Raw genomic sequence first — 24,738 nt, 5'->3', positions numbered from 1 at the left:
CTCCGCGGGCACCTTTCATGGGGCTTGGCGTGGGCGGCTTCACAGTCGCAAAACACGCGGGGCCCTGAGCCCGCGGCGTCCGCTCCCCTCCCCGCTCCGCCCGACGCAACAATGCGCGGGGCGCTCCACGCCGGCCACGTGGCCACACGGCGCCCGCTCCGCGCCCACGGCACGCGCGGAGGGATCTTACGTCTCAGACTCGTTTCCGGCCAACGTGGGCCGTGCGGCTGCGCGCCATGCCCTGATTGGCCGAGAGCCGCGGCGCTGCGCGCGCAGGCACCGCCTCGGTTACTAAGGGCGGCAGCCCGGCGAGGGCGCCGGCGGCTGGTGCTGTGGGAGGCCCGTCGAAGCCTGGCCGCGTTCGCCATGCCGAACCGCAAGGCCACCCGGAATGCCTACTATTTCTTCGTGCAGGAGAAGATCCCCGAACTGCGGCGGCGAGGCCTGCCTGTGGCTCGCGTGGCAGACGCCATCCCCTACTGCTCTGCTGATTGGGCGGTAAGGCCGAAGGGGTCAGCGCGCAGGACAGTTGGGCGGCGGGAGGGCGAGGCCAGGGCGAGGCCCGAGGGAACAGGCCTCGAAGGGGACAGCGACCCCGAGGCCCCTGCCTGGGGGAGGGGAGCCCCCCGCGTCCCGCCCGCCCGGGAAAAACGGACGCCTGAGCCGCAGCCCCGCGACGTCCAGGCATCGGCGGGAGAGTCTGGGGCGCTCAGGCCTCACCGCTGCTGCTCTTCCTGTCGCCCCTGCAACGTCCGCCAGCTCCTGAGCCAGGACGAGAAGGAGAAGTACGCAGACATGGCTCGAGCGTGGAGAGCCGCCCAGGGGAAGGACTGTGCGCCTTCAGAGAAGCAGGTAAAAGCGGCCCGGGCCGAGCAGCTACCGGCCTGGCCCCGGCCTGTTCGCAGGTGCTGGATGAGTGAACGCGGGGGGCAGGGGCACGCCGGGGCGGCCGGCTGGCGGTTTGGGTTAGGGAGGGCAAAGGTTTTCATTTTCCTCCCTGGTGTCAGAGTGCCTGTTACTAACCCAGCAGGCTCCCCTTCTAGGTGCACCTTGGTGTCGTTTGGCGGAGCAGGCGGGGGAAGTTCCATTAGGGAACCTGCCAGTGAACCCTGATGCGGTGGGAGGGTGGCATTTAGGGCCTGTACCGAAGGACCTCTGAGGGTCCCTTTCCACTCTTTGGTGATGAAAGAACCTTTTTTCGGATATTTAAAAGCAGTTTGGACCAGTGTGTCTTTTTAAATGACACCCGGAACCAGGCCAGCTGCCATAGGTAAAATATTGGTGTAATCAGGCTTGCAGATATTGGCGAGTGTTCGCGTGCCTTACAGGTAAGTGTTGAAGACAGTGTATTTGGGAAATTTCTGTATGGGTAGAACATGAAAGTACTAAATAAGGTGGTTTTCTTGATTTGTATCAAGTAAGTGCAGGGTAATTGCGTTTCTCCCCCTCTTGTGTTCTTTCCATTCTGACATAGTGAAATTCCATTCTTCCTTTCAACTGCCAGTGTTGGATTGAAAGTCCAGAGAGCTTTGCTCTGTTTTAGGTTTGAGAGATTTGTATTTTGGGGATCTGTGTTTGGGTAGGAACTCTAATGAGTTTAATTTGTACTTACTAATACTTGTGAGCCTTGATTTTTTTTTTCCCTGCCTACTACAATGTGTTGCAAGACGTTTCCCTGCAGAAAGTAAGCTGCATTGTTTAATACACCTCATTGACACTTGGAATCCTCATGATCTGGTTTTTACTTTAAGTGAAAAGAAAAGAGTGTTACAGTACTTTGCAAATGATGTCCTATTTGGCCACTAGACTGGCACATAATATATAACTCCATTGGAATAGTTTAGATTATCAGTAATGGGCAAGTGGCTTTCACCAATGGTTGAATTTGTTGTTTACCACTCACCTTTGTTTCAGGATATTTATAGATTTTGCCATTGTCTGCCTTTCCCACTGTGGTCATTGACTTGTGTGTATGTATTCACACATTGGGTTCATTGGCCTGGAGAGGTTATTGAAATAACCTGTGGGCTGTTTTCCAGCTATGTTGCTAAATTTAAGTATGTGGTATAAAGTGCCCAGCAAGAGTATAAGCATGTGGTCAATCATTCTCTTCCTCTTTAGAAACCTGTTTGCACCCCACTGAGGAAGCCAGGCATGCTTGCACCAAAGCAGAATGTTTCACCCCCGGATATGTCGAGCTTGTCTCTAAAAAACGATCAAGGTAGAGTAATCCTAACATGTTTTGCTTAGATAAATTTAGGTGCTCAAGATACTGTGATGTATCAGTATATCGATCAGTGAATGCATGTTCTGTTAATTTTGAACCTGCATTTCAACATAATTGATTACAGGTGTTCAAAAACACTGGCGCCAAAGTAGAGATCAGTTAATTTGCATTTGTTAAAGTTAACACTGGAGATACATATTTTTTTAACTTTTTTTAACAAAAATCCATTTTGTTGGTTTCTACCACTTTGTGTATTTTTAAACATACTTTATGCATTTGTGTTGATAGTTAGACATTTAAATACATAGGGACTTACATTTGAGTTATAAAGGTAAAGGTGAATTATTGATCTAGCCCAAAAAAGAACATAACTAATAAGAGTTCTTGCCATTCCCTCCTGGCTGTTTTTATTCATTGTGATCTGACTCTGTTGAAGATTAATAAACTTTCAATAGTCTTAGAGGTGGCCAGTCCTGATAATAAGATCCTTGTCATATCCTCACGTTATTTTCTTCCCTAAGATAATTTATAGATAGTCTGTGTATATTGTTAAACAGGAAAGGGTGAACTAAACTGTCCATAGTTTATATCACAGAGTTTTTCTATACTCATTCTACCTGACTTTATTTCCCAAACCTTTATATACTTGTTGACTGTGGGTCATTCCCGAGATTCAGGCTTTATGTTCAGCTAAATTATACATTGTGGGCTGCAAGTTTGAATAATTTTGTTGTTTCTTGCAGAGTGGTTACTACTTTAACCCTTGCTAAGTGTCATTGGAAAGCTTTTAATTCATTTATTTCATACAGCTGATTAGTTCTTGTTTCCAGCTCATGTAGGGATATAGGAACAAAAGGAAAAGGGTTCTAGTTTTCTTTTGTAGGAGGGTGAATTTAAGATGCTCATCTGTTCGTGTTGTCTTATGATTTTTTTTTTAGCTCTCCTTGGAGGCATTTTTTATTTTTTGAACATTTTTAGCCATGGCGAGCTGCCTCCTCACTGTGAACAGCGCTTTCTCCCTTGTGAAATAGGCTGTGTGAAATATTCTCTCCAGGAAGGTATCATAGCGGACTTCCACAGCTTCATCAGTCCTGGTGAGTAGCCAGATGAGCAGATCTAGATTTTAAAAAGTATGGGTATTATCTTGACCTTATTTGATACACTGTTTGTTTTCTTAAGAGCTGATGTCCAGCTGAGTTCTTAAAATGTAACAGTATTTCATACTATGTGGTTGAAAAACTGTTAAGAATTAGGTGTTGACACAAGTTTTTGGTTTAGGCTTTTAACCTCAGGTAAGCATCAGAGTTGGGTGGATGGGATGCCTGAAAATGTGTAGCCTGCTCTTTGCTCACCTGTTGCTCTACACTTTGGAATTTTCTAAAAGCTTTCTATGCCGTGGCTCCCCTCAAGGACTTCTTTACCCCATCCTTCACTGCAGCCATCACTAGTTTTTAACTGGCTATTGCTTTGTAACCTTGAGCAAAGTCCTTAACCTTCCTGAACCTATTAGCTCGTCTGTAAAGTGGGGATTCTGCCTTTTGGAGAGCTGCTCTAAGGAATAGTGAGAAAGCATGGAAAGAGCCTCATAGTTAGTTACAGGCTCTCAGATGCTCTCAGTATCTTCCCACTACTCCATCTCTTCAAAGCAGTTCATGACAAAGACATGGAATTTGGTTCAGTTCCTGAGAGGGTAGACAGTAGTTAAGGGAATGCTGTGTCTTTCAAGGTAAGTAGGAGAAATATGTATGGAGAAGAGTAAAGAAGAGGAGGTCGAGGAAAGAACTTCCTTAGTTTTGTCAGTTGCTTTTAAGTTCATTAAGACGTCCTTGTTTCTAGATGACAGTGCTCACATTGTGACAGTTGCTGCTTAAGACAAGCCAAATAACTACTTTTTTATATGGTTGTAAAACATTAGAGAGATAGAATTTGGAGACTTTTTCCTTTGAGAACCTGTATACCTTGCTCAATCAAGGACCTCATGAACCCCTGAGACCCATTCCTGGAGCCTGAGCTAAGACTCCTTTAGCACAAGTGTTCTTTTTTTAAAATATGATTTTATTGATTTTAGAGGGAAGGAAGAAGTAGAGTGAGAGAGAAACATCTATTGGCTGCCTCCCGCACGCTCCCTGACTTGGGATTGAGCTTATAACCTGGGCATGCGCCCTCACTGTGAATCGAACCAGCCAACTTTCAGCCCATAGGATGATGCCCAACCAACTGAGCCACATTGGTCAGGGCACAAGTGCTCTTTACCTAGGATTTCTTTCTGTGTAAGGAACTTGCTTTTAAAACTAGCTTAGACAATATACCAAAATCTTTGGTAGTCATTACACTTTTGGTTACAAAACCTGCTATGAAATAGGTTTAATATCTTATATCTTCACATAGCAATAACAATTATCTGCTTATGTTATGATTTGGTCATTCTGTGGGATATTATTGCTATAGGATAACCACAGAGTTGCCAGATTTCTGTTTCTCTAAGCAAAATATTTTGTATTACAGGTGAAATTCCACGAGGATTTCGGTTCCATTGTCAGGCTGCAAGTAAGTATAAAGGAATGAGGTCAATTATAGGCATTGAATGAATGTGGGTACCTGGTTAAGACTTGCTGTTTTAACCAGACAAACAAAACATCAATTGAAGAATAACCCTGAGTTACTGGAGACTTCATAGAAGTGGTAGATGGTGTTATGATCCTTAAAAACTTTAAAATTATAGACTTGTAGGATAATACCTCTTTTGCTTTATGGGAGTTGTGGTTTTATTTTCTGCACCTGTCCTTCGGTCCCAAGATTGGCTGCTTTTACTGGCCAGGTACATAGGTAAGTCTTTTTTTTTTGTAAATATCTTTATTAATAGAGAGGAAGGGAGAGGGAGAGGGAGATAGGAACATCAGTGATGAGAGAGTCGTTGATTGGCTGCCACTACATGCCTCTGACTGGGGACCTAGCCTGCAACCCGGGCATGTGCCCTGACCGGGAATCGAACAGCGCTCTCCTGGATCCTAGATAGATGCTCAACCACTGAGCCATGCCTGGCCTGGCCATAGATAAGTCTTTTAGGAGGTATCAGATTATCTAGGTAGAGGGAATGTCCTTTTGGAATCAAGAACAAAAAATGATGCTTCAAAAATGACAGAATGACAGTGTTAAACAAAAGGGGCCGCCCTGAATTAATTTTTAGATGTGGAAATCAGGTTTTTGTTTTACATTTTTGGCAACCAACGGACATGACTCTGTATGCCTCAGCTCTTGAACTAGTTTTTAGAAACCAGATTTTAACCAATTTCCTGTTTGATCAGAATGAAAATTGTGATAACAGGTTTAATTTTAAATTTATATTTGGAAGTTTCACTGTCTGACTAAAAGTATTTTTACTTAAACATGTAGACAACTGGGTTATAGAAGTGTTTGAAAATAGAAATAAGTTTTTTAAACCTGTCGTAATCAGCTGTTTTGTAATACTTATAATGCCATTTTTTATGAATGAAGAGAGTATGTTAGATTCCTTTTTGGTTACGTCCTTTGAGTTTTTTCATAAATGATATGATACGAACACCAAAAACAAGAAGGCCAGTAGGGCAGAATGAGATGCCCAAAGGACACATGACAGAGGGGGTGCTGCGTGTTGGTGAGTAAAGTGACGATTCAGTGAGGCTGAGACGGCTGACTATCCACGCCGGGAGAAGAATAAGCCGAGTCTCTGCCTCATACCATATACGACTCAATTCCAGGTGGAGTAAGGGCTTGGATATAAAAATAAAACTTTAGCCCGGCCGGGCGTGGCTCAGCGGTTGAGCATCGACCTAGGATCCAGGCGATCAGGGTTCGATTCCCGGTCAGGGCACATGCCCGGGTTGCGGGCTAGGCAGCCGATCAATGACTCTCTCATCATTGATGTTTCTCTCTATCTCTCCCTCTCCTTTCCTCTCTCTGAGATCAATAAAGATATATTAAAAAAATAAATAAAAATAAATAAAACTTTAGTAGAAAATAAAGACTTTTTTCTTGACCTTTGTGCGTTCTCGTTAAAGACTGAGATTGATTAATTTACCTAATCTTGTTAAGGTTTTTCTGTTGACCTAAGGAATGTGTTTTCAGTCTTTGAATTCATATTTGGTTCTTTTTAATGGTTCTGCTGAAATTAATTTTTTTATTTCCCTGAACATAATAAGCCTTGTTATTTTAATGTCTTATAACCCTGAAATAGGGATTTTTTATTTTTGGGTCTATTTTTATAGTCTATTGGGTACCTTGATGTTAAATTATCAGATCTTGTCATGTGTCTGGTTATCTTTAATTGAGTGCTGAACAGTATGTATGAACTTATTCCTCCCCAGAGAAGATATTGCTTCTATCCCAAAGCTGGAGTCACTGGCCAGCTCAGATTGCCTTAATCCAATTTCAGAATTAAGCCAGGGTTCAGACCTGATGAGAGTCAGTCTATTTCTAGTTGATCTTTACTAAAAGGGGGGGGGGGGGGGAGGGATGGACAGATTGCCATCAAAAGATCAGTGAAATTTACAATGGACTTCACAGCATAAACAACGGAAGTCAGGAGACAATAGAATATTTTATTACAAATACTTTACGTACACAGTAATACGTGAGTATTAGTTTTAATTTTTACTAGCTCTGGGTCTTTTGAAAACTGCTCATTTTCTCAGCCTGTGAATCTCCTCTTCCAGAATCGGTAAATGCCCAAATTACCAGATTCAGCTCTAGGGTTTCTTCCTCCAAGATTTTGGGCCCGTATCTCCTTGCCACATTTGTGTGTCTCAGGGCTTTCAAGCAGGTGTCTCATTGGTTCAGCTTTCCCTAGTCTGCCCTTAACCGAGGTTGAACAACTGTATCCTTCTCATAGTCTCCAGTTTTATGTTGAATTTGTAATTTGATCTCGGTTATAAACATGATTGTTTAAAATCTTTGTCCAATAACTTCAGTATCTGGATATTCTTGGATCTCTTTCTACCAACTCTGTTTTGATTCTTGTTTCTTTGTGTACTTGATTATTTAAGTGGAGTGTTGAAAAAAGGATTTTAAAGTAATTTGAGGCTCACAGTGATGTTCCTCTTCCCTCACAGAGTGTATCTGTTGTGCTTTTTCTAGACACCTGGGGGCCTCACTAGCACACCAGGCCCCCAAAGCTGGTAAAAGTGCCACTTCTACCCAGTCCCCTTCCTCTTCTGGAATTGGCACATGACCCTAGGGTTTGGAAACTGCCCCCAAAGCTAGGCTCAGCTCTCTGGATTTTATATTCACTTCCATATGGATCTCATAATCCTCGCTACTGTATGTGCTCTTGATATACTCAAGCATTTACATTTTTGTGATAAGGTTGGTCTGAGTTTCTTGGTCCACTTTTTGCTGGAAGTGGAAATCTTCATCTTACAACCTTTAAAAAGCAATCATTGTTAAGTTCTGTGGCCTTAGTAACAAACAGATTCATGAAAGGCAGCTTGGGAATAGTGGAAACACTGGGACTCAGTCTCTTCACAAACCTGGTGTCAGTCCTGACTCCACTGTTCACCAATTATTAACTTAATACAGTTGTCCCCCCTTATCTGCAGGGCATCAGTTCCGGGCTCCCAGTGGATGCCTGAAACTGCAGAGAGTATTAAACCCTGTTTATACTGTGTTTTCTATACAGACAAACCTGTGATAAAGTGTAACATCAGTGAGACACACTAAGAGATTAGCAACAATAATAATAAAACAGAGCAATTACAATAACTTACTATAATAAAAGTTATGTGAGTATGATCTCAGAATATCTTATTGTATGGACCTTAGTGGCCTTCACAATTTTTTTCTTCTTTTAAATTTCATGGAAAGATTCATTCTTAGGATCTTTGCAAACTCAGCAAACAATTTTTTTTTTTTTTTTCTTACTAAGTCAGGGACTTTCACTTTTTCACATAAAGGAAGCACTTTCCAGCTTCCCTTTGGCATGTCTAAATTGCAGCATAACTACTTCTGTACTTTGGGGCCATTATTAAGTAAAATAAGGGCGACTTGAACACAAGCCCTGTGACAGTCGATTTGGTAACTTGGATTACTAAGTGACTGAGGGGCAGTTTATGTCTACAGCATGGAGATGCTGGACAGAGGGGGACATTGTGAGATTGTCTCTCAATTTAAAACTTAAGAATTATTTATTTGGGGAATTTTCCATTAAATATTTTCAGACCACAGTTGAAGCAAGTAACTGAAACTACAGAAAGCAAACTGCGGATAAGGGGGGACTGCTGTACTTACTTCTGCAACCTCAGCTGCCTTCTGTAAAATGTATATATCGCCTGCTTGATAAAGTCATAGATAAAATAGTTCAGGTACCTAACTGTAAGCAGGTTTGGTGCAAGTGCTCAAACGCAAGGCATCCACTACCATCTTCCTGTGCTGCTCCTCCCATACCTGCTCCATAATACTCGTCTTAGTCAAGTTTTGAACTCCTGCATTCTCTTTATTTCCTTCAGGTGATTCTAGTCACAAGATTCCTATTTCAAACTTTGAATCTGGGTGTGACCAAGCAACTGTGCTACAAAACCTTTATAGGTTCATTCATCCAAACCCAGGGAAGTGGCCACCTATCTACTGCAAGGTAATATCAGTGGAAGCATTTCTTTAAGGCATCTCCTTAGATGTTAAAGATCGACGAAAGGTACCCAAAGGAAGAACTTTGCCTGTGCATTAACTGTGTGTTAATAAAGCACGTTCACCGAGTCAGTTCCAGCGAAATTCTAAATTTCTGTGGTATTGGAGGGATTTTGAAGATGCAAAAGCTGAATGTGTTTCTGCTGTGGTAGATCTCGTTTTTAGCTCCTCCCAAAACCCCTTCAGTACCCTTTTCCCCTGAAGAGTGGGCGCTCTAGTCTGTAGACCCCTCCTTCTAAACAAGATTACCGTTTACTCAAGACTTCTGCAGCAATCCCTTGACTCTCTTTCTGTAGTCTTCAGAGTTTATTCTTTTTTTGGTCTAAATTCTTCTAGGCTTGGAGCTGAAGAATTGGGTTCTAACCTCACTATTAGCATAGCCATGAATAGATTATCTTTTTCTGAACATGGGGTTCTTCATTTGTCTATCCGTTAACATATCTTATGAATGTATTATAGTAGTAGTCTTCTCTGGTATATGTTGCTCTTTTTAATAGTTTTCATCTACTAGTCACAAACTCTGCAGTCTCCATTCCCACCACCCTCCTCTCCTGTTCCCCCCTCCCCCCCAGTTTGAGAAGAAGCATTAATTAAAAGTAATTTGGGGTAGGAGAAAATACAAGTCAGTTTGTTCTCTTCTGCAGTCTGATGATAGAGCCAGAGTTAACTGGTGTCTGAAGCACATGGAGAAAGGGTCAGGTGAGTAGCCCTGAGCCCCACTCAGGGTTCTAGCTGTGTTTGTTTCCAACTGGATGTATACACTCCACGTACCTAAATTCACTAATCATATTTGTTTTTCTGTTCACCAATGAAAGAAATCAGGCAAAATCTAGAACTTCTCACTGTTGAGGATCTTGTAGTGGGGATCTACCAGCAAAAATTCCTCAAGGAGCCCTCTAAGACCTGGGTCCGGAGCCTCCTGGACGTGGCCATGTGGGATTATTCTAGCAACACAAGGTATTAGTGATTTTGTGATAGAGTGATTTTGACCTCTTTTCTCAACTGAAAAAATCCAGTAGGATTAGTTTTTGCCTTTCTAGGCCATATTTTCCTGTGAAACCCTGGAATCATTGTATTTCCTTGAATGTAAGATTCCATTGATACATTGTTACTTTGTCTACTACTAACCACAACAAAACTACTAATTAAACTAACTACTTTATCACTTAGAATTTCCATACCGAAGGAAGAATTTTATGTTTATTTAGATGTTTTATTACATATAATTCTTGCACTTACATGTAAGAAATATGTAAGTGAAATAAATTGGCAGAAGTATTTTTTACTTTGAAATAATTTCAAGTTTAGAGAGAAGGTACTAGAATAGTGCAACGAAGTTCTGTATGCCATTTTATCAGATTCACTCATTGTTAACATTTTAATAGATTTCCTTTATAATTTGCCATATTTATATACAACTTGAGAGTAAGTTTTGGTCATGATGCCTTTTGTCCCCTAAGTATGGAAGTGTTTTTTGTAAAAACAATACCGTTTCTGCATTTACCACAATGTAATGATCAGGACAGGGTATTGCCATTGGTGCAATACTATCATCTAACACAAAGGCACGGTCACATTTTGTTGGTTGTTCCAACAACATCTTTTATAGCAAACAAAACAAAACAAACAAAAATCTAGTCTTGGGTTCATCCTAGGACTACATGTTGTGTCTAGTTGTGTTTTTAGGCCCTTTTCATCTGGAATGGTCTCTCTCTGTGACTTCCATGCCCTTGGCATTTAGAAGGGGGCAGGCTAGTCGGTGTAAGCCGCAGTTCTCAGCTGGAGTCACCTGCGATTCCTCATGGTTAGACTGAGGTAACACATTTCTGTGAGGAGTAGCATGAAGTGATGTGTCTTCTCATTGTGTCCTACCTGGAGGCATGTGCTGTCCAGTTCCTGATGATACCTGTGGTCACCTGCTAAGATGGTGTCTGCAGACTTCTCCACTGAAAAATTGATGCTTTTATGGTGGTGGTGCGGGGACGCTCAGATTTCTGTTTCTGAAACTTGAACGTGCTGGCTTTAGCATCCATTGGTGACTTGGCCTGAATCTGTTACTACTGTTTGTGAAGTGGTGACCTTCTAATCCCGTCGTTCACTTGACTGTAGGGAAGGGCTTTTCCCTTAGGAGTGTGGACCACGGCTTCCTGTTGTATTCAGTGGGCTGTAGTGTTGTCAGCTTATTCTCGTCACCAGTGGGGTCCCTTCAGAGCAGTGGTCTCTGCGCTCTGCCCTCTGCTGCCTTGTCCTTCATGCTGCTTGGCTTTCTGCCTGCGTGGGCCCGGCTCACCCTCGCTGGCCTTCACAGCTCAGGCTAGCGCTTTTCCAGGGCCCCGCTGTCTGCAGGTGAGGGCAGTATTTAGGAGACAGGCTGTAGGTGCCAGGGGTGCTCATTCTACCGGAGCATCACTGACCCTGGGTGTGTTCGGTGGAGAGAGCTGGGACGTGTCCGTGTACACACCCTCTGCCATGTTGTTATGTAGCCTGCTCATCTCTCACCATGAGGTTATGCTAAACCTGCAGTCCCTGTCCACCCCACGGGTGCAGGGCTCTCGTTTCCACACCTCTACTTTTGTATTTCCCTTCTCTGAGTGAGGAGCCTGGTGCTCAGAATGTCCGTGTTTGTTTAGTCCTAGAACACATTAGAAGTCGTTTCAGAATCATCCAGTGGCACCGCTGCAAGTAGACAGACGTTAACTACAGCTCGAGCTTTGCTTTCAGTTGTTTTTCAGCCTGAAGCTAAACAGTAAAATAGTTTGTTCAAAGTTATTTTGTTTTTTTTCTTCCCCTTCAGAGTGGTTAAATTACTCATGTGAAATACAGTTAAGTACATTTGATAGTTCTATTCCATTTCTGTTTTATCCCATCCTTGCTTTTATTTTTTGAAAGTGTAGTCTGCTAACATGGTTCAAACTAAAAGTATATTCAATAGAAGCATCACTCGCTTCAGTCTAGGTCCATAATAAAGCTCCTTGGATTACATTAAATGTATAAATTAACTTGAGAGAACTGAAATCTTTATAAGGTTAACTTTTGGCCAAAGAACAAGAGATATCTTTTTATGAAGTTTTGTTGAAATCTATTTTTGGGGTCTTTCAAGTCAGTTTTACAATTTTCCTCATGCAGGTCGTGCATTTCTGGGACTGGTGAACTTTTGTGGGCAGGTCCCTGCTTTGGCTAGAGAAATCAACTTTATTGAGCTTTCTGACTCTAATGGGATCAGTGTTGGTCATGTGTACTCTCTAGGAAATGACACATTGTATAGAGGTTTCTAAATTTATTTGAAAGTCTGCCAAGTGGTAGTCTCTTAGAATTTTTAAAGCAGTTTGCACTCAGCAAGTGTTTGCTGAGTGCGTGTTAACCACGGTCACTGATGTGTCTCTGGAACACTCGTTTCATTTCAAGGTAAAATTTGCCTGTTGTGCCCTGGCCGGTGTGGCTCAGTGGTTAGAGCCTCAGCCCATGCACAAAAGAGTCTCAGGTTTGATTCCTACTCAAGGGCACATAACTCGGTTGCAGTTCATTCCTTTCCCCCACTGGGGTGTGGCATGCAGGAGGCAACCAGACCATATGTGTCTCTCACGTTTCTCCCTCCCTCCTACCCTCTCTGAAAAGCAATGGGAAAAAAATATCCTCAGGTAAGATTAACAGCAACAACAAAATTTGCCTGTTGTGGTTATGTGTGGCTTGCATAGCATCATGAATTTGCATCAGAGGAGGTAACATAAAAATCTGTTTTTGAAATAATCTATTTTCTCTGTGTTAAATTAGAAATCTTAATCCTTAAGTAATAGTGTCAGTTTTTCTTTAATGATTTCAACTAGGTAAATTACAAGTCTGGCATATAAAAGCCCTTAAGTGGTGCAGTTTCATAAGGTCAGGAGATTAAAGTTCTCTTTTATACAGGTGCAAGTGGCATGAAGAAAACGATATTCTCTTCTGCGCTTTAGCTGTTTGCAAGAAAATTGCGTAAGTTGGAGAAAGTCTCTTACGTACTTTCATCAAGTCTTTGCTGGCTTGCTTGCTGTTTGTGTTACTTTGGCATTTGGGGACAGTCACTGTTCACCTCTATTTCCACAGCTCTCTTTTAAAGGAAAGTGGGTTTTTCTTTCCTGTTTTATTATTCTGCCCATTGTCACTACTGGTCTAGCACAGTTACCACTTGAGCGATTGGGGCAAACCTTCACCAGCGGAGGAAGATTACTGGAATCTTCCTCCTAGGCTCCTGTGGGGGGGAGAGTCCTGCTGTCATGAGGACAGTGTTTCCTTGTGAAGGTGCTGGGAACACGGACCCTCTTCCCGCTCTGCCGTGCGCACCTGGAGCCTCAGCTCTCCGCTCTGGTGGTCCCTTCCACGTTGGGATAATTGGATCTGAGCATAGGTGGGGGTTTAAGTGGTAGCTTATTGCTGGTGCTGCCCTCTCCCTGCCTTAATGCCTTAAACATTAGCGAATGCTAGTAATCTCTGTCCTCATTCATGTTCCCTTACAGCGAACCTGAAGTTTTATCTGGGAAGCAGAGTATTGAGGGTTAAAAATAGGTGAAAATACTTTAAAATAATTACCAGTGGCTAGTTTTATATGTATTGCTTCCATTCCTCTTCTCTCAGAATCTCTGAATTTCCACACACCGCCCCCCCAGTCTAGAACAGTGTCTCAGCTTTTTCTGTTAAATTGTTTAAAGGGGGAGAGCTCATAACATGAACTGGTTGCAGTCCAGTGGTGAGCCTTTCCTTCCCTCTGAAGGTACTGCATCAGTAATTCTCTGGCCACACTCTTTGGAATCCAGCTCACAGAGGCCCACGTGCCCTTGCAGGACTATGAGGCCAGCAACAGGGTGACACCCAAAATGGTCATACTGGATGCAGGGCGGTACCAGGTAAGGGCTGACTTTGGGAGCTACTGTCTTTTCTTATGTCCTACTCATTGTGGTCCTGGCTAGCAGCAGCAAAAGGTCAGACCTTTGGTTCTCTCTCCCATTAAAGGTTTTAAAATCTTCATGGAGTGTCAAACAGTTCTTAATCCAGGTGGCTCCTGCATAAACCCCTTTCCTTCCTGGTACTTTTTCCCACTCTCATTAACAAAGTGTTAAGAAAATTACAGTTGTCAATTAGTTTTTATACAAAACACATCCAAATATTTATTCCAAAACATATATCTGAATGTAGATAATGTAACTATTTAAAATGTCTACTTCCAAGATGTATAATGCTGGATTCAGGATTTGATTAAAACCTATCTAATCTCCCACCTGCCTTCCTCCTTGTTCATGAGGCCCCACAACACCAGGAGCACAGCTGTCAGGACTGTAGCTGGAGTTCCCGGGCTTCATTCCCAGGCTCTGCTCTGTCTAGGCCCTGGCCCCGGCCCCTCCAAACACTGCCCTCTGCTCCTCCACAGCATAGTTTACAAAAGTTGGTCAGACATTGAAAAAATGGCTATTTGTTGTATTTTTTAAATAGTAGTTTGAAATTTTAGTAGATGATCCAATATTTGATAAGAAACGAGTGTTTTTCCCCCATGGTATATATTTTTTTTCCTGTTTTTATAGAAGCTAAGATTTGAGAGTTCAGGATTCTCTCATTTCAACTATTCTAATCAGGAAGCAAGATCAAACACACCCACTGGTAAGCATCTTATATTCTATAAGAATGTCCATCAGAGGGTTTGGGGCCCCAAAGCTTGTTAAGACCCCAGGGTGTGGTACTTAAACAGGGGCTCTGCATCAGCTTTAGGATCGAAGGATCTCGCTGAATTGGGAGTTTTATTTGCCATTGGCACCTTAACAATTGGGAGAGGTACATTTTGTAACCCTTTGATACACTTGAACTCATCCTTCAGACTTGTTCAGGGCGTTTAAAATAAAACCTGTTCTTGTGGCAGCTATCATTTTATAGTTTTTATATGATGATGGCTTTGGGGAGATGGGAAAGTTCAAAACCCACTGACATGTGAAATTCAGGTGGTGCTCAAAGAGCTTCCATCATTTCCCGGGCTGAAAACTGTTGAGTTCTTGTTCAGCCTTTTGTCTTGTCATCTCCAGCTCACCAGGGCCCAGGGGAGCCTGCAATGCAATGCGAGTCAATTGAGGGATCTCTTTATGATAAAACTATAAAGTGGCTTTTCTTTCTTGCATTTTCAATGTCTTAGGTGACTACCCTTCTGGGGTGAAGATTTCAGGCCCAAACAGCAGTGTTCGGGGAAGAGGGATCACGCGCCTGCTAGAGCGCATCTCGGGTTCCTCCAGCAGCATCCCCAGGTTCTCCAGCTGTGAGACCACACTCTCACCTTCCATGTCACCGAAGGATGGGTACAAACCCTTCTCTTCCCTGTCTTAATGATGGCACTTCAACAATTTCTGGAAAAATAACAGGCCCAACTTCCCTTCTGACTATAGTCATATGAACAAGCAGAGCACATCAATGGTAAATGTCACTACTCTGAAAACGGCTCACTTTGTAAGGAGATTCTGTTTCGTAGATTAAAAGTAATTGTGGTTAGAGAAGATTTTGGCATTTTTGCTTTTTTCTCGAGGGCTAGTTCTGCTTCCTGTGTAAAGGGAATGCCTTTGAAGGTTGAGTCTCTTAAAGACAAAACTGGCGTTTTCAGAGTTGTGCTTTTGCGAATGTTATATTTTGATAATCTTTTCCTCCGCATTAAAGGTATTGAATATCTGTTATGAAAGGTTTTAAAATAGTGTTGATGTATTTCTTCCCATTACGACGTGTAGAACCTTTCTCTTGAGACCTGCTCGCTATTTTCATTGCAAATATCTAAGAAAATTAGCACTTAACAAAAATAAAGTTTTGTTACTTTAAGTCTTTGCTTTTGCCAAAGTCAGCATATTTCAATCACTTGAAGGATAAGAAGCCAAAATGTGATGATGTAATTTCCTCCAAAGCCCAAGTCTAGATAGTGACTGACTCCAGGTCCACTTGAGCACAGAGCTGTCCTCATACCCAGGCTGGTGCCACAGTGAGTCAGGTGTTTGCCCTGTGGGCAGCTGACACACACTGGCTCCTGTTCTCTGTTAGACTTTTGCATATTTCCTAGGTAAAGCAATGAGTTTTTTCTTTAGTACACCTAATAGAATAGTTTTAAAAAATGCAAAGTAAAAAGTGATAGAGCTTAAGGAGAAACAATGAGGGAAATAATACTATGAACATTCATACCAATAAATTTGAAAAGTTAGTGAACTAGAAACAAATTCCTAGGAACATAGAATTTACTAGAAGTGCCTCGAGAAGTAGAAAGCCTATAGCCTCTGTAACAGATAAATGGAGCATTAGTTTTAACACGCCGGACACTTGGTTTAACAGGTGAATTTACTAAACTTTTCAAAGAATATATAATTCCAATATATAAAAATACATAATAGGTTGCGTCCAAACTGGGCTATTGAGAACAAGAGTGATTCGGCATCAGAAAAACCTATAAATGTCATTTGTCACAATAGATTTGAGGCAGAAAAGCATGTTGTCATTAGAATGGGTGGAGAAAGAAGCCTTTGATAAAATTTAAAATCCATTCATGATAAAACCCAACTAGAAATAGAATATGAGCTTTTTTTGCTTGATGAAAGCATCTACAAAAATTCTACAGCAAATACTGTTCTCTGTGGGGAAACTTGAAAAGCATTTCCTTTAAAATCAGGAACAAGACAGAATGCCCTCTGTGACTGCTTTTGTGCAGCATTGTACTGGGGCTCCAGCAAGTAGAGCATAGGAAGGAAGTATTTAAAAAAGCAAAGATTTGTAAAGGAATAAAATTGTGGTTCTTCACAGATACTGTTGTCTACACAAAAACTCAAAATCTACAGATAAGTAGAAATAAGAGTTTGGCTGTAAGATCAATGTAAAATCAAATGCATTTCTATACATTGGCGATAAATGGTTTAGAAAACAATTTTTTAAAAAATAACCCAGAATTTACAGTAGCAAAAAACTTCAGGTACCCAGGAATAAGCTGAAAAAAACCTGTAAGATCTTTCTGCAGAAAATTATAAAACTTAGTGAAAAAACAACAAAGACCTAAATAGATTCCTGTAATATTGTAAAGCTGTATTAAAAATATTTCCGTTCTCCCTGGACTGATCTGTAGCTTGAATGCAATTTCAATTAAAATCCCAAGTTTTTGTGGGACTTGACAAGCTAATTCTAGGAAGAGGACAGGCACAGAATAGGACAGGCCTATGGAAGAAGGTGTTGGGGATGGGGCTTGCCCCCCAAGGTCTTCACTTTAGTATAAAGCCTATAATAATGACAGTGGTGGGATTCTGAAGTGAGGATAGACAAACTAACAAATGGAACAGTCCAGAGACCTGTGTGTTATGGAAACTGATGTATGACAGACCAATGGGACAATTTAGAAAACTGTCTTAAGAACAGTTTGTAAATGCATCAAGGGGAAGAGTTGAAATTGGACCCCTTCCAGCCCGGCTGGGCGTGGCTCAGCGGTTGAGCATTGACCTGGGATCCAGGTGATCAGGGTTTGATTCCCGGTCAGGGCACATGCCCAGGTTGCGGGCTCGATCAATGACTTTCTCATCATTGATGTTTCCATCTCTCTCTCCCTCTCCTTCCCTCTCTCTAAAATCAATAAAGATATATTTAAAAAAAAAAAAAAAATTGGACCCCTTCCCCACCTTATTCACAAAGCCGTTCCACTTGGTTTAAGGATTTAAATATGAAAAAGAAGCTGCTTAAAATTTTTAGAAGACAGTGTATAATATCTTTCTGACTGAGATCATAAGGATTTTTTGAACACCTAATACAGAAAATTCACTACCAAAGAAACTCTTGACACATGTGACTGTTAATTTCAGAACTTGTGTTCATTAAACAAAGACTACAGAGAATGTGATAAAATGAGCCACAACCAGGAGACTCGACTGCAGACTCAGATGGCCATTGCCTCTGGGAAATGGGAGTAAGAACACAGGAATCGATGTGTCAGATGTTATATTTAAAGGGACAATAAACAGCAAATATTAATAGGGCCTTTTTGGTGAGTCAGGCAATAGTGAAAGTTTCTTTAGCACAGATGATATTTTAATCTGAGTTTCTACCAGTTGATATGGGAAGGCCAGAGTTAAGAGCTACCTGAGATGTTTTTTGTATTTCAGAAAATAAAAGCAAGGAGAGTTCTGCATGCTGTTCAGTAAATTAGATGTCTTATTAGCTGTGGAGCTGAAATGTGTCCTTACCTTTAAGGAAAATAAAACTCCAAACTTTTAGTCCACAGCTGGATGGCCCCTGGGCACTGGTTCACCTACCACATCACGGTTTGAACAGTCTACGAAGCCCATCTCTGTGTTTGAGATGACAGACAAGGATGGCAGTTTAAATACACTTGGCTTTCCAGGAGCTGAGAGGCAAGTCTGCCAGCAGGGCCCAAAGAGCATCTAGCATTGGTACTGGCATTGGCTAAAAATAACGTACACTTTACGTCTCCAGCTACTTTACCAGGGGGACAGGTCACAAAGGAGAGGGATGAGCCCTTAAAAAGCCTTCAGGAGCATTAGGCCCTTGACTTTCACCAGAGCCTCTCGGTGCCCTTTGGAACTCTTCAGGCGCCTGCTTTCTACCCAGAAAAAGAAAATTTGTTCCAGGCCAAAGTGCTGCTGAACGTGACCTGAACTCGATTTGCGCACTCGTTGCAATTCCATGTAAGTATATTGGAATAAAATAGAAGCACACTCCTGCCTAAGTATCTGCCAGCCCCATCTTTCAGGCCAAACCAGAGCGTAATCTCACCCATCTCTGCCTCTCTGGACGCCTCACATGTCCATCTGGTAGTGAAACTTCTCTCCCCCTGACTGGAGTACAGAAGCCCTTTTTATCACTATTATTTGGAGTAGGTGCTGTACTCCATAAAAATTCAAAAGATATGATGGGTACTGGGTAGTCCCCACACATGACATGTATGGCACCCCTGTTCCCCAGGCCCTCAACTCTCTCCTGCAGAGGGAAGGTGGTGCCCGTTTCTTGGGTATCCTCCCAAGGTGTTTACACGTGTAGAACCATGCAGACGTGCATCCATGCACACGCTCCTTAGCCTCCGGACCAGGATGGGAGCATGCTGCTCGGCGTCTGGAGGACAGGAGGGCGCTCGAGCATTCCCTAGAGCTCCTGCTGTCAGGTGCTTGTGGTCACAGGCGGCAGCCCAGGCTGTGCGGGTGTGGCCTATCCCTGTGTTTAGACGGGGAAGTTGCTGCTTTAGCTGTTACAGAAGCGGCAGTGAATGTCCTTGAAAACGTGTAATTTTGCACCCGAAGTACGGAAGCACCTGGTCCTCACTCTTACCACACAGCGTGTTACCAGATGGCCTGGGTTTTGCCAGTGTGCTAGGTGAATGCAGTCTTCACTGTCATTTAGATTCCATTTCTGTCACGAGTGAGTCTGGGGCTACTTTACATGCTTAAGAGCAATTTATATTTTTTTGTTAACTCACTGTTCCTGTCCTTGATCCACTAAGCTACTAAGCTGTTCAATTTTATCTTGATTTGTAGAAGCTTTTCATCTGATAGAAGTTGCAAACATCTTATCCCAGCTGGTTGTGTATCTTTTATCTTTTATTACATGTGGTTTTTGCCATGCTGAAATTATTGTTTTTAAATTGGTTGGGTTTATCTATCTTTTATGTTTGGGGGCTTTATATTCCATTTAAAAATGCCTTCCCTATATGAGATGAAAAAAATGTTCCCAGCTCACTTCTTAGACATCTAGGATTTCACTGCTTAATATTTTCATTTGTGATCCATCTGAACTGTACCCTGGTGACAGTGTGAGGTGGGGAGTCACTGTATTTTTTCCAGATGGTTAGCCAGCTCCCCCACATCACTTGTTAAATAATCCTCATTCCACAGGCACCTCAGATGCTGACTTTCCTGCATGTAGTCAGTTCCTGTGTGTATTTAGGTCTAATTCCTGACTTTCTGTGCCACTCTATTCCTGCGTTCTCATGCCCCTGCTTTCCTTGGTACAGCTTTCCAACAAGTTGTCATCCTTGTGTGCGGAACATTTCACTTGTAACGCAACCTCCACCCTTCCCAAGGTCGAATGTGTGTATATCTTTCATTTGTTTATTAATTCAATCCATGCACTCATTCACTTATTCCAACATTTATGAAGCACCTAAATACCTGGCATGACGTCAGGTGCAGGAGAGAGGAGGGTGAATGCAGTCCCAGAGAAGTGGGCACAGAGGTGGCACCCAGTCGACGTAGGGAGAGTGCCGGATATTGCAGTTCATGGTCAACAGCGGGGGTGGGGCCAGAGCCTCTCCATCCAGATCTGGGCTCCACCACATATTGCCTATGTGGCCTTGGGAAAATTGCTTAACCTCTCTGTGCTGCTCATTGAAGAGTGGTGGTGATAACACCCTGTAGTCATGAGGATTAAACGATGGATGCACTCAGACTATTCCTGGCACCAGGTAAATTCTAGGAAAGACAGGCTCACCCTGACCCCCAGCCAGCAGGGATCTCTGACGGCTCCGATGAGATGTCCTCACCTCATCCCTGATTGGCAGGAGTGTCACCCGGCTCAGGACCCTGCAGCATCCTCACACCCAATGAGATGGTCCAGACCTGTTTCCATCCTACCCTCACCCCGAACACCAGGCTCAGGTCGCCCTCTTTTCCACCTTGGAGCCCCATAAAGCTCTGTACACTTTTCGGGCCCCATCTCCAGCCCTCCCCACCCCATGAAACCCCCTGGGCCGGCCGGAGCTCCGCCTGCGCGCACCGCCCCTCCAGTGTTCCACTCATGCCCAGGCCTCGCCACTGCTGCTCCTTCCCCTTCTCCCCTGCCCCACAGGTGACATGGGCACCCCTGGCTCCGCAGTGCCCTTTAAACACTGTTGGCCCGCCCTACTCCCTAAAAACCTACAGGTTTGAGTGCCTGTTGATGGACCGTGTCACCCACTGCCCCACCAGAGCATGCCCACGCGCTCTGGTGGTTGGAGCCCTGGGCTCACCGTCACACTCCCAGTGCCACCTCTGCCGTGGTTCTTGGTGAGGTCAGCCTCCATGGAGACGAGCTGTTCACCTCGCAGGGTCAGTTCTCCGTCTTCCTGGCCTCAGTGAGCCGCCCTTCACCCCGTGACTGCCCGCTCTCCGAGTCACCCCAGTTCTCCTGACCACCACCGCCACCCACCACACCTTCCACTTCAAGCTCCTACATCCACTCGCCGTCTCCGGTGTTTGGCTCGTGCCTCTGGCACCCCAAGTTCAACGCTGCTACTGTGCTGGGCCCACGGCCCCCGTTGCCACTTCCGCCTCCTACCGCCGTCCCCCCTCCGCTCCTACCAGGTCCCGAGTCTGTGACTGAGCTGCCATCGCTCCCTCGCCTGCGCTGTCGCCGCAGCTCATTCCCTCCCTCCGGCACACCGGTCCTGGCCACACCTAGCCCCGCCTCGCCCGTGTCAACATGCCCGCCCGCGCCCGTCTTCTCGTGGGCCTGGCCTCACCAGCTCGCTGGCCCCAGCGGGCTCCGGGGCCTGCAGGGTGTTTTTATTTCGGGAGGGAGGCAGCGGGAGGCCGTCGAGGCCGTGGAGGTGAGCGCTGGAGGGGCCGCTCTGAGCGCGGCCGGGCTCTCCCGAGGGCAGGGCCGCGCTGGGCGTGGGGAACTGTGCTCACGCCGCGAACGGTCACTTGGGGGCCCGGGTCTCCCTCGGAAACAAAAGGCACCAATATGAAGCCCAGCGCTTAAGCAGCGGGGCCTGACTGGGCTTCAGCTCCGCCAGTTCGCCAGCTGCCCGCAGCCTTGACAGGTCCCTTCCGTCCCTGAGCCTGGTTCCCTGGTCTGTCGCCGAGCCCGCGGCCAGCTGGCTGGGGGAGGCTGTGAGGGCTCCAGCGGGCGCCTGAACGTGCTCCCGGAGCGCCCTGCCTCCGTTCCTGAGCCCCGAGACCTCGAGCACGTGGGGCCAGACTCGAGGCCTCTCGCGAGGAGCCCTGCTGGCTGTGAGTCGTCAGGGCTGATTTTTCTAGAACGTTGCTCCATCGGCGTTTCAGCCGGTTCTTTGAAGCCTCCTCCTGGACCTGGGCGAGATGAGGCACTGAATGCACCGCTCGGGGCTCCTGCTCCCAGGCAGCTGCGGAGAAGTATTTCATTTTGGAGCAAAATGAAAGAATTGCCTTTGGCACAGCGAGCCCATCTCCCCGCTGGGCAGCACAAAGGGAGGCGCAGGAGCATCTCTGGCCTCACCGCCAGGTGGGGGAGGGAGTGACAGGGGCCACTCCGAGCCCAGGTGTCTCTGCAGGAACCCACTTCCCCCTTCTCCATGCTGATGTCACTTTCTTGCCACTTTCTGCCCCACGTGCCTCCTGAGCTCTGGCTCCTGCTACCTGGAGGTCCGCATGCGTCCCCTCTGCTCTCAGCCCGAGTCTCGGGAGGTCCTTCACCTGGCGGGGGACCAGGTGATGGGTGTCTGTCCAGGCCGCTGGGAATGTGGGGGGTGACCTCGAAACAGACAAGCTTGTCTCTCTTCACTCGGGGAAAAAAAAGACGATTGTCACGCTGAGTAAGCTACGCTCCATTAAGACTTTCCACTGGGGAATACTGCTGCTGATTTTGTGAGGAAATGGCTCACCTGAAGTCCCCAGACAGGGAAGACTTGGGCGCTGTGGCCCCTGTCCCGGGCTCACCCGCAGCTCCTCACACCCAATGTCAGCCTCCTGCAGGCGCTGGAGCAGACCAGGCCCTCGGGCTGTTGCTACGATTCTTATTTACTGCTAATCAAGCCCATTTTGTTTTCAGTAGGATGAGGTGGACCCCAGTGCATAAAAGATGAAAGCCAAATACAGCAGTCCCCCCACGCCCAGTTCCACTTCCAGTGGTCTGCCACCCACGGCCACCGAGGCCCGAAAACACGGACGGAAGGATCCCAGAAACAAACGGACACGTGCTAAGTTGCCCTCACTGAGCAGCAGTGAAATCCCGGGAGGCCCGCTCCCAGCCGAGACGTGGCTCCTCCCTCCCGCCTCAACTCCAGCTCCACACGCTCCGCCCGGGGGCACCGAGGGGCCTCCTGGCATCAGCTGGCCGCTGGCAGCGTCGCAGGGCTTGTGCTCACGTCACCCCGACTTTTCCTCACAATGGCCCCAAAGCCCTGGAGCAGTGATGCTGGCAGTTCCCATGCATCCAGTAGAAGCCGGAAAGTGCTGTCACTGGAGGTCAGGTCCGCAGCAGCCTGAGGTCACCAGGCCCATGTCACTCACCTGCCTTCATGTCCTCCCCTGGGCCTGGTGTCATCTCAGAGCATCCCCAGCAGAAGGCGGGTGCAGCACAGAGAGCTCCTCCCCCAGCTTTGCAGTCAGGCCAACTGCCTGGGTCATTTCTTAATTTTGATAAGTGGTTTTCTACAGAAATGATCACCCACAGCGAGTAAGGATTTGAGGGTAATACTTGGTGTTAACAGCATAGATTTAACATCACTCAGATTCTCACTAGGATTTTTAATGTTTTTCAAGTGATATAGTTGCCAAGTTCCATTGGTTTTACATGGTCTGCCTCTAACCCCCTTTTCCCCGAAAGTCCTATTATTTTTAGCTTGTGTTTGCAGAATGCAGGAGAAATGTACATATAGTGTTTTATCTGAAATGCCTATGGTGGGTAATAACAGCCACATACAAATTTAAAATAAACCAACAAAAAATCCTTAACTCTGTCTCCACTCCTGCCTTCCCCCCATTCAGCCTCCGGTGCAAACACACAGGGTCAAGAGGGAGTGTGGTCAATAGCATAAGACAAAACTGAGTCACCTTCTTATTCTGATACGGACCAGCTATGTTAACTCAGGTGACGTCACCTCCCTGAGCCTCAGTTTCCTTGTCTGTGAAACAAGGTGGGTAGAAAGGCCTTTCTGGAAACTAACTAGAGGCCAGGCAATCTTGGTGAGCAAACCCAATAACCAGTAGCTGAGGGTCCCTGAAGCGGCCTTCACTGAGGACAGCACTTTCTCATAGGGACCAGGCATCACCTGTGCCGGTGCCCAGGGCCTGAACCAGAACCTCCCGGGTGGGGCCAAGGCCAGAAAACCTTCAGAATGCCCACAGGTGACGCCCGGTTGTACTGCTTCAGAGGATGAGCGCTCCTTGAAGACAGCTAACTTCCCTCGTTCTGACTCCACAGCCAGTAAGCAGGTGAGGGCCCTGGGGTGAGAAAGCCTGGGTCAGGGGGCAGGAAGTCTAGCCTACTTGACAGCCGGAAACAGCCAATTGAAATTCTGTGTCTATTCAGCATGCTTAAATTCACTGAGCCTCAGCTTCCTCGTCTGTAAAATGGGCATAGGAATAGCCCCTGTGTCACAGAGTTTCAGCGAGAATTATGAGTATCACATGAAGCGTGCTCAGAACAGCGGCTGGCACAGAGCAGCTGTCAGAGTGACTGCTGTTGGTATTGTACATCAGGCTCTGTTAGGCTGGGTCCTGTGACTTGTCTTCAAAAGCCAATGCCGGTCAGTGTGCACTGAAGCAGCTGGAGGACAAGACCCGAAGAGTGGCTAGTTTAGCATATTACTTAAGGATTGTAGGAATGACTGTGTCTGTGCCTGACCAGTCCTAGTACACAGTGTTCCCTCAATCAGCATAGTCCCTCTAACACCGCAAGTCTAGGAACTGTCAGCTGGAAACCACGCATTGGGAAGGACTGCCTGGCCGCCCGTCCAGGAAGCCCATTGCTGGGCTAACTGTGACTGTAAGAGAACCTGTAGCCATCTCATTCCCATTGAGTTTCTGGATTCAAATAAACACAGCAGAAGACTGTGGTCTTACCAACTGATAATGTGATTTGAAATCAAGTACCAGACCCACTCTGGGGGGCCAGGAGTGTCGACACCAACCCTTTTCACTTGT

The 24,738-nt window shown here is 45.3% G+C and overlaps 1 protein-coding gene across 2 annotated transcripts; it reads left to right on the top strand.

Moving 5' to 3' along the window:
• Nucleotides 1–366: 366 nt before the first annotated feature.
• Nucleotides 367–15,220, top strand: MAEL (maelstrom spermatogenic transposon silencer). 2 transcript variants are annotated; one of them, XM_016202346.2, is made up of 12 exons: nucleotides 367–498; nucleotides 760–852; nucleotides 2,122–2,221; nucleotides 3,166–3,321; nucleotides 4,733–4,774; nucleotides 8,707–8,831; nucleotides 9,529–9,583; nucleotides 9,700–9,841; nucleotides 12,791–12,853; nucleotides 13,629–13,761; nucleotides 14,434–14,509; nucleotides 15,033–15,220. In XM_016202346.2, exons 1-12 carry the CDS (start codon nucleotides 367–369, stop codon nucleotides 15,218–15,220), a joined length of 1,305 nt encoding a protein of 434 aa, XP_016057832.2. The 2 variants fall into 2 exon arrangements, with proteins under 2 accessions (XP_016057832.2, XP_087683851.1); XM_087827725.1 differs by lacking the exon at nucleotides 760–852.
• Nucleotides 15,221–24,738: the final 9,518 nt, after the last annotated feature.

This window comes from Miniopterus natalensis, chromosome 19 (genome assembly GCF_054644295.1).
Source record: "Miniopterus natalensis isolate mMinNat1 chromosome 19, mMinNat1.hap1, whole genome shotgun sequence".
Classification (NCBI taxonomy): Eukaryota; Metazoa; Chordata; class Mammalia; order Chiroptera; family Miniopteridae; genus Miniopterus; species Miniopterus natalensis.
The sequence above is the reverse complement of the archived record's forward strand: the minus strand, read 5'-3'. Positions and strand labels throughout refer to the sequence as shown.

What these genes read in the sequence shown, in the direction of transcription:
- MAEL (XM_016202346.2), top strand. Translation starts at nt 367, where the DNA reads ATGCCGAACCGCAAGGCCACCCGGAATGCCTACTATTTCTTCGTGCAG. An exon ending in CCACAGCTTCATCAGTCCTG is followed by an intron (nt 3,322 to 4,732) that starts GTGAGTAGCCAG and finishes TTTGTATTACAG; the next exon opens with GTGAAATTCCACGAGGATTT. An exon ending in GGCCACCTATCTACTGCAAG is followed by an intron (nt 8,832 to 9,528) that starts GTAATATCAGTG and finishes TCTCTTCTGCAG; the next exon opens with TCTGATGATAGAGCCAGAGT.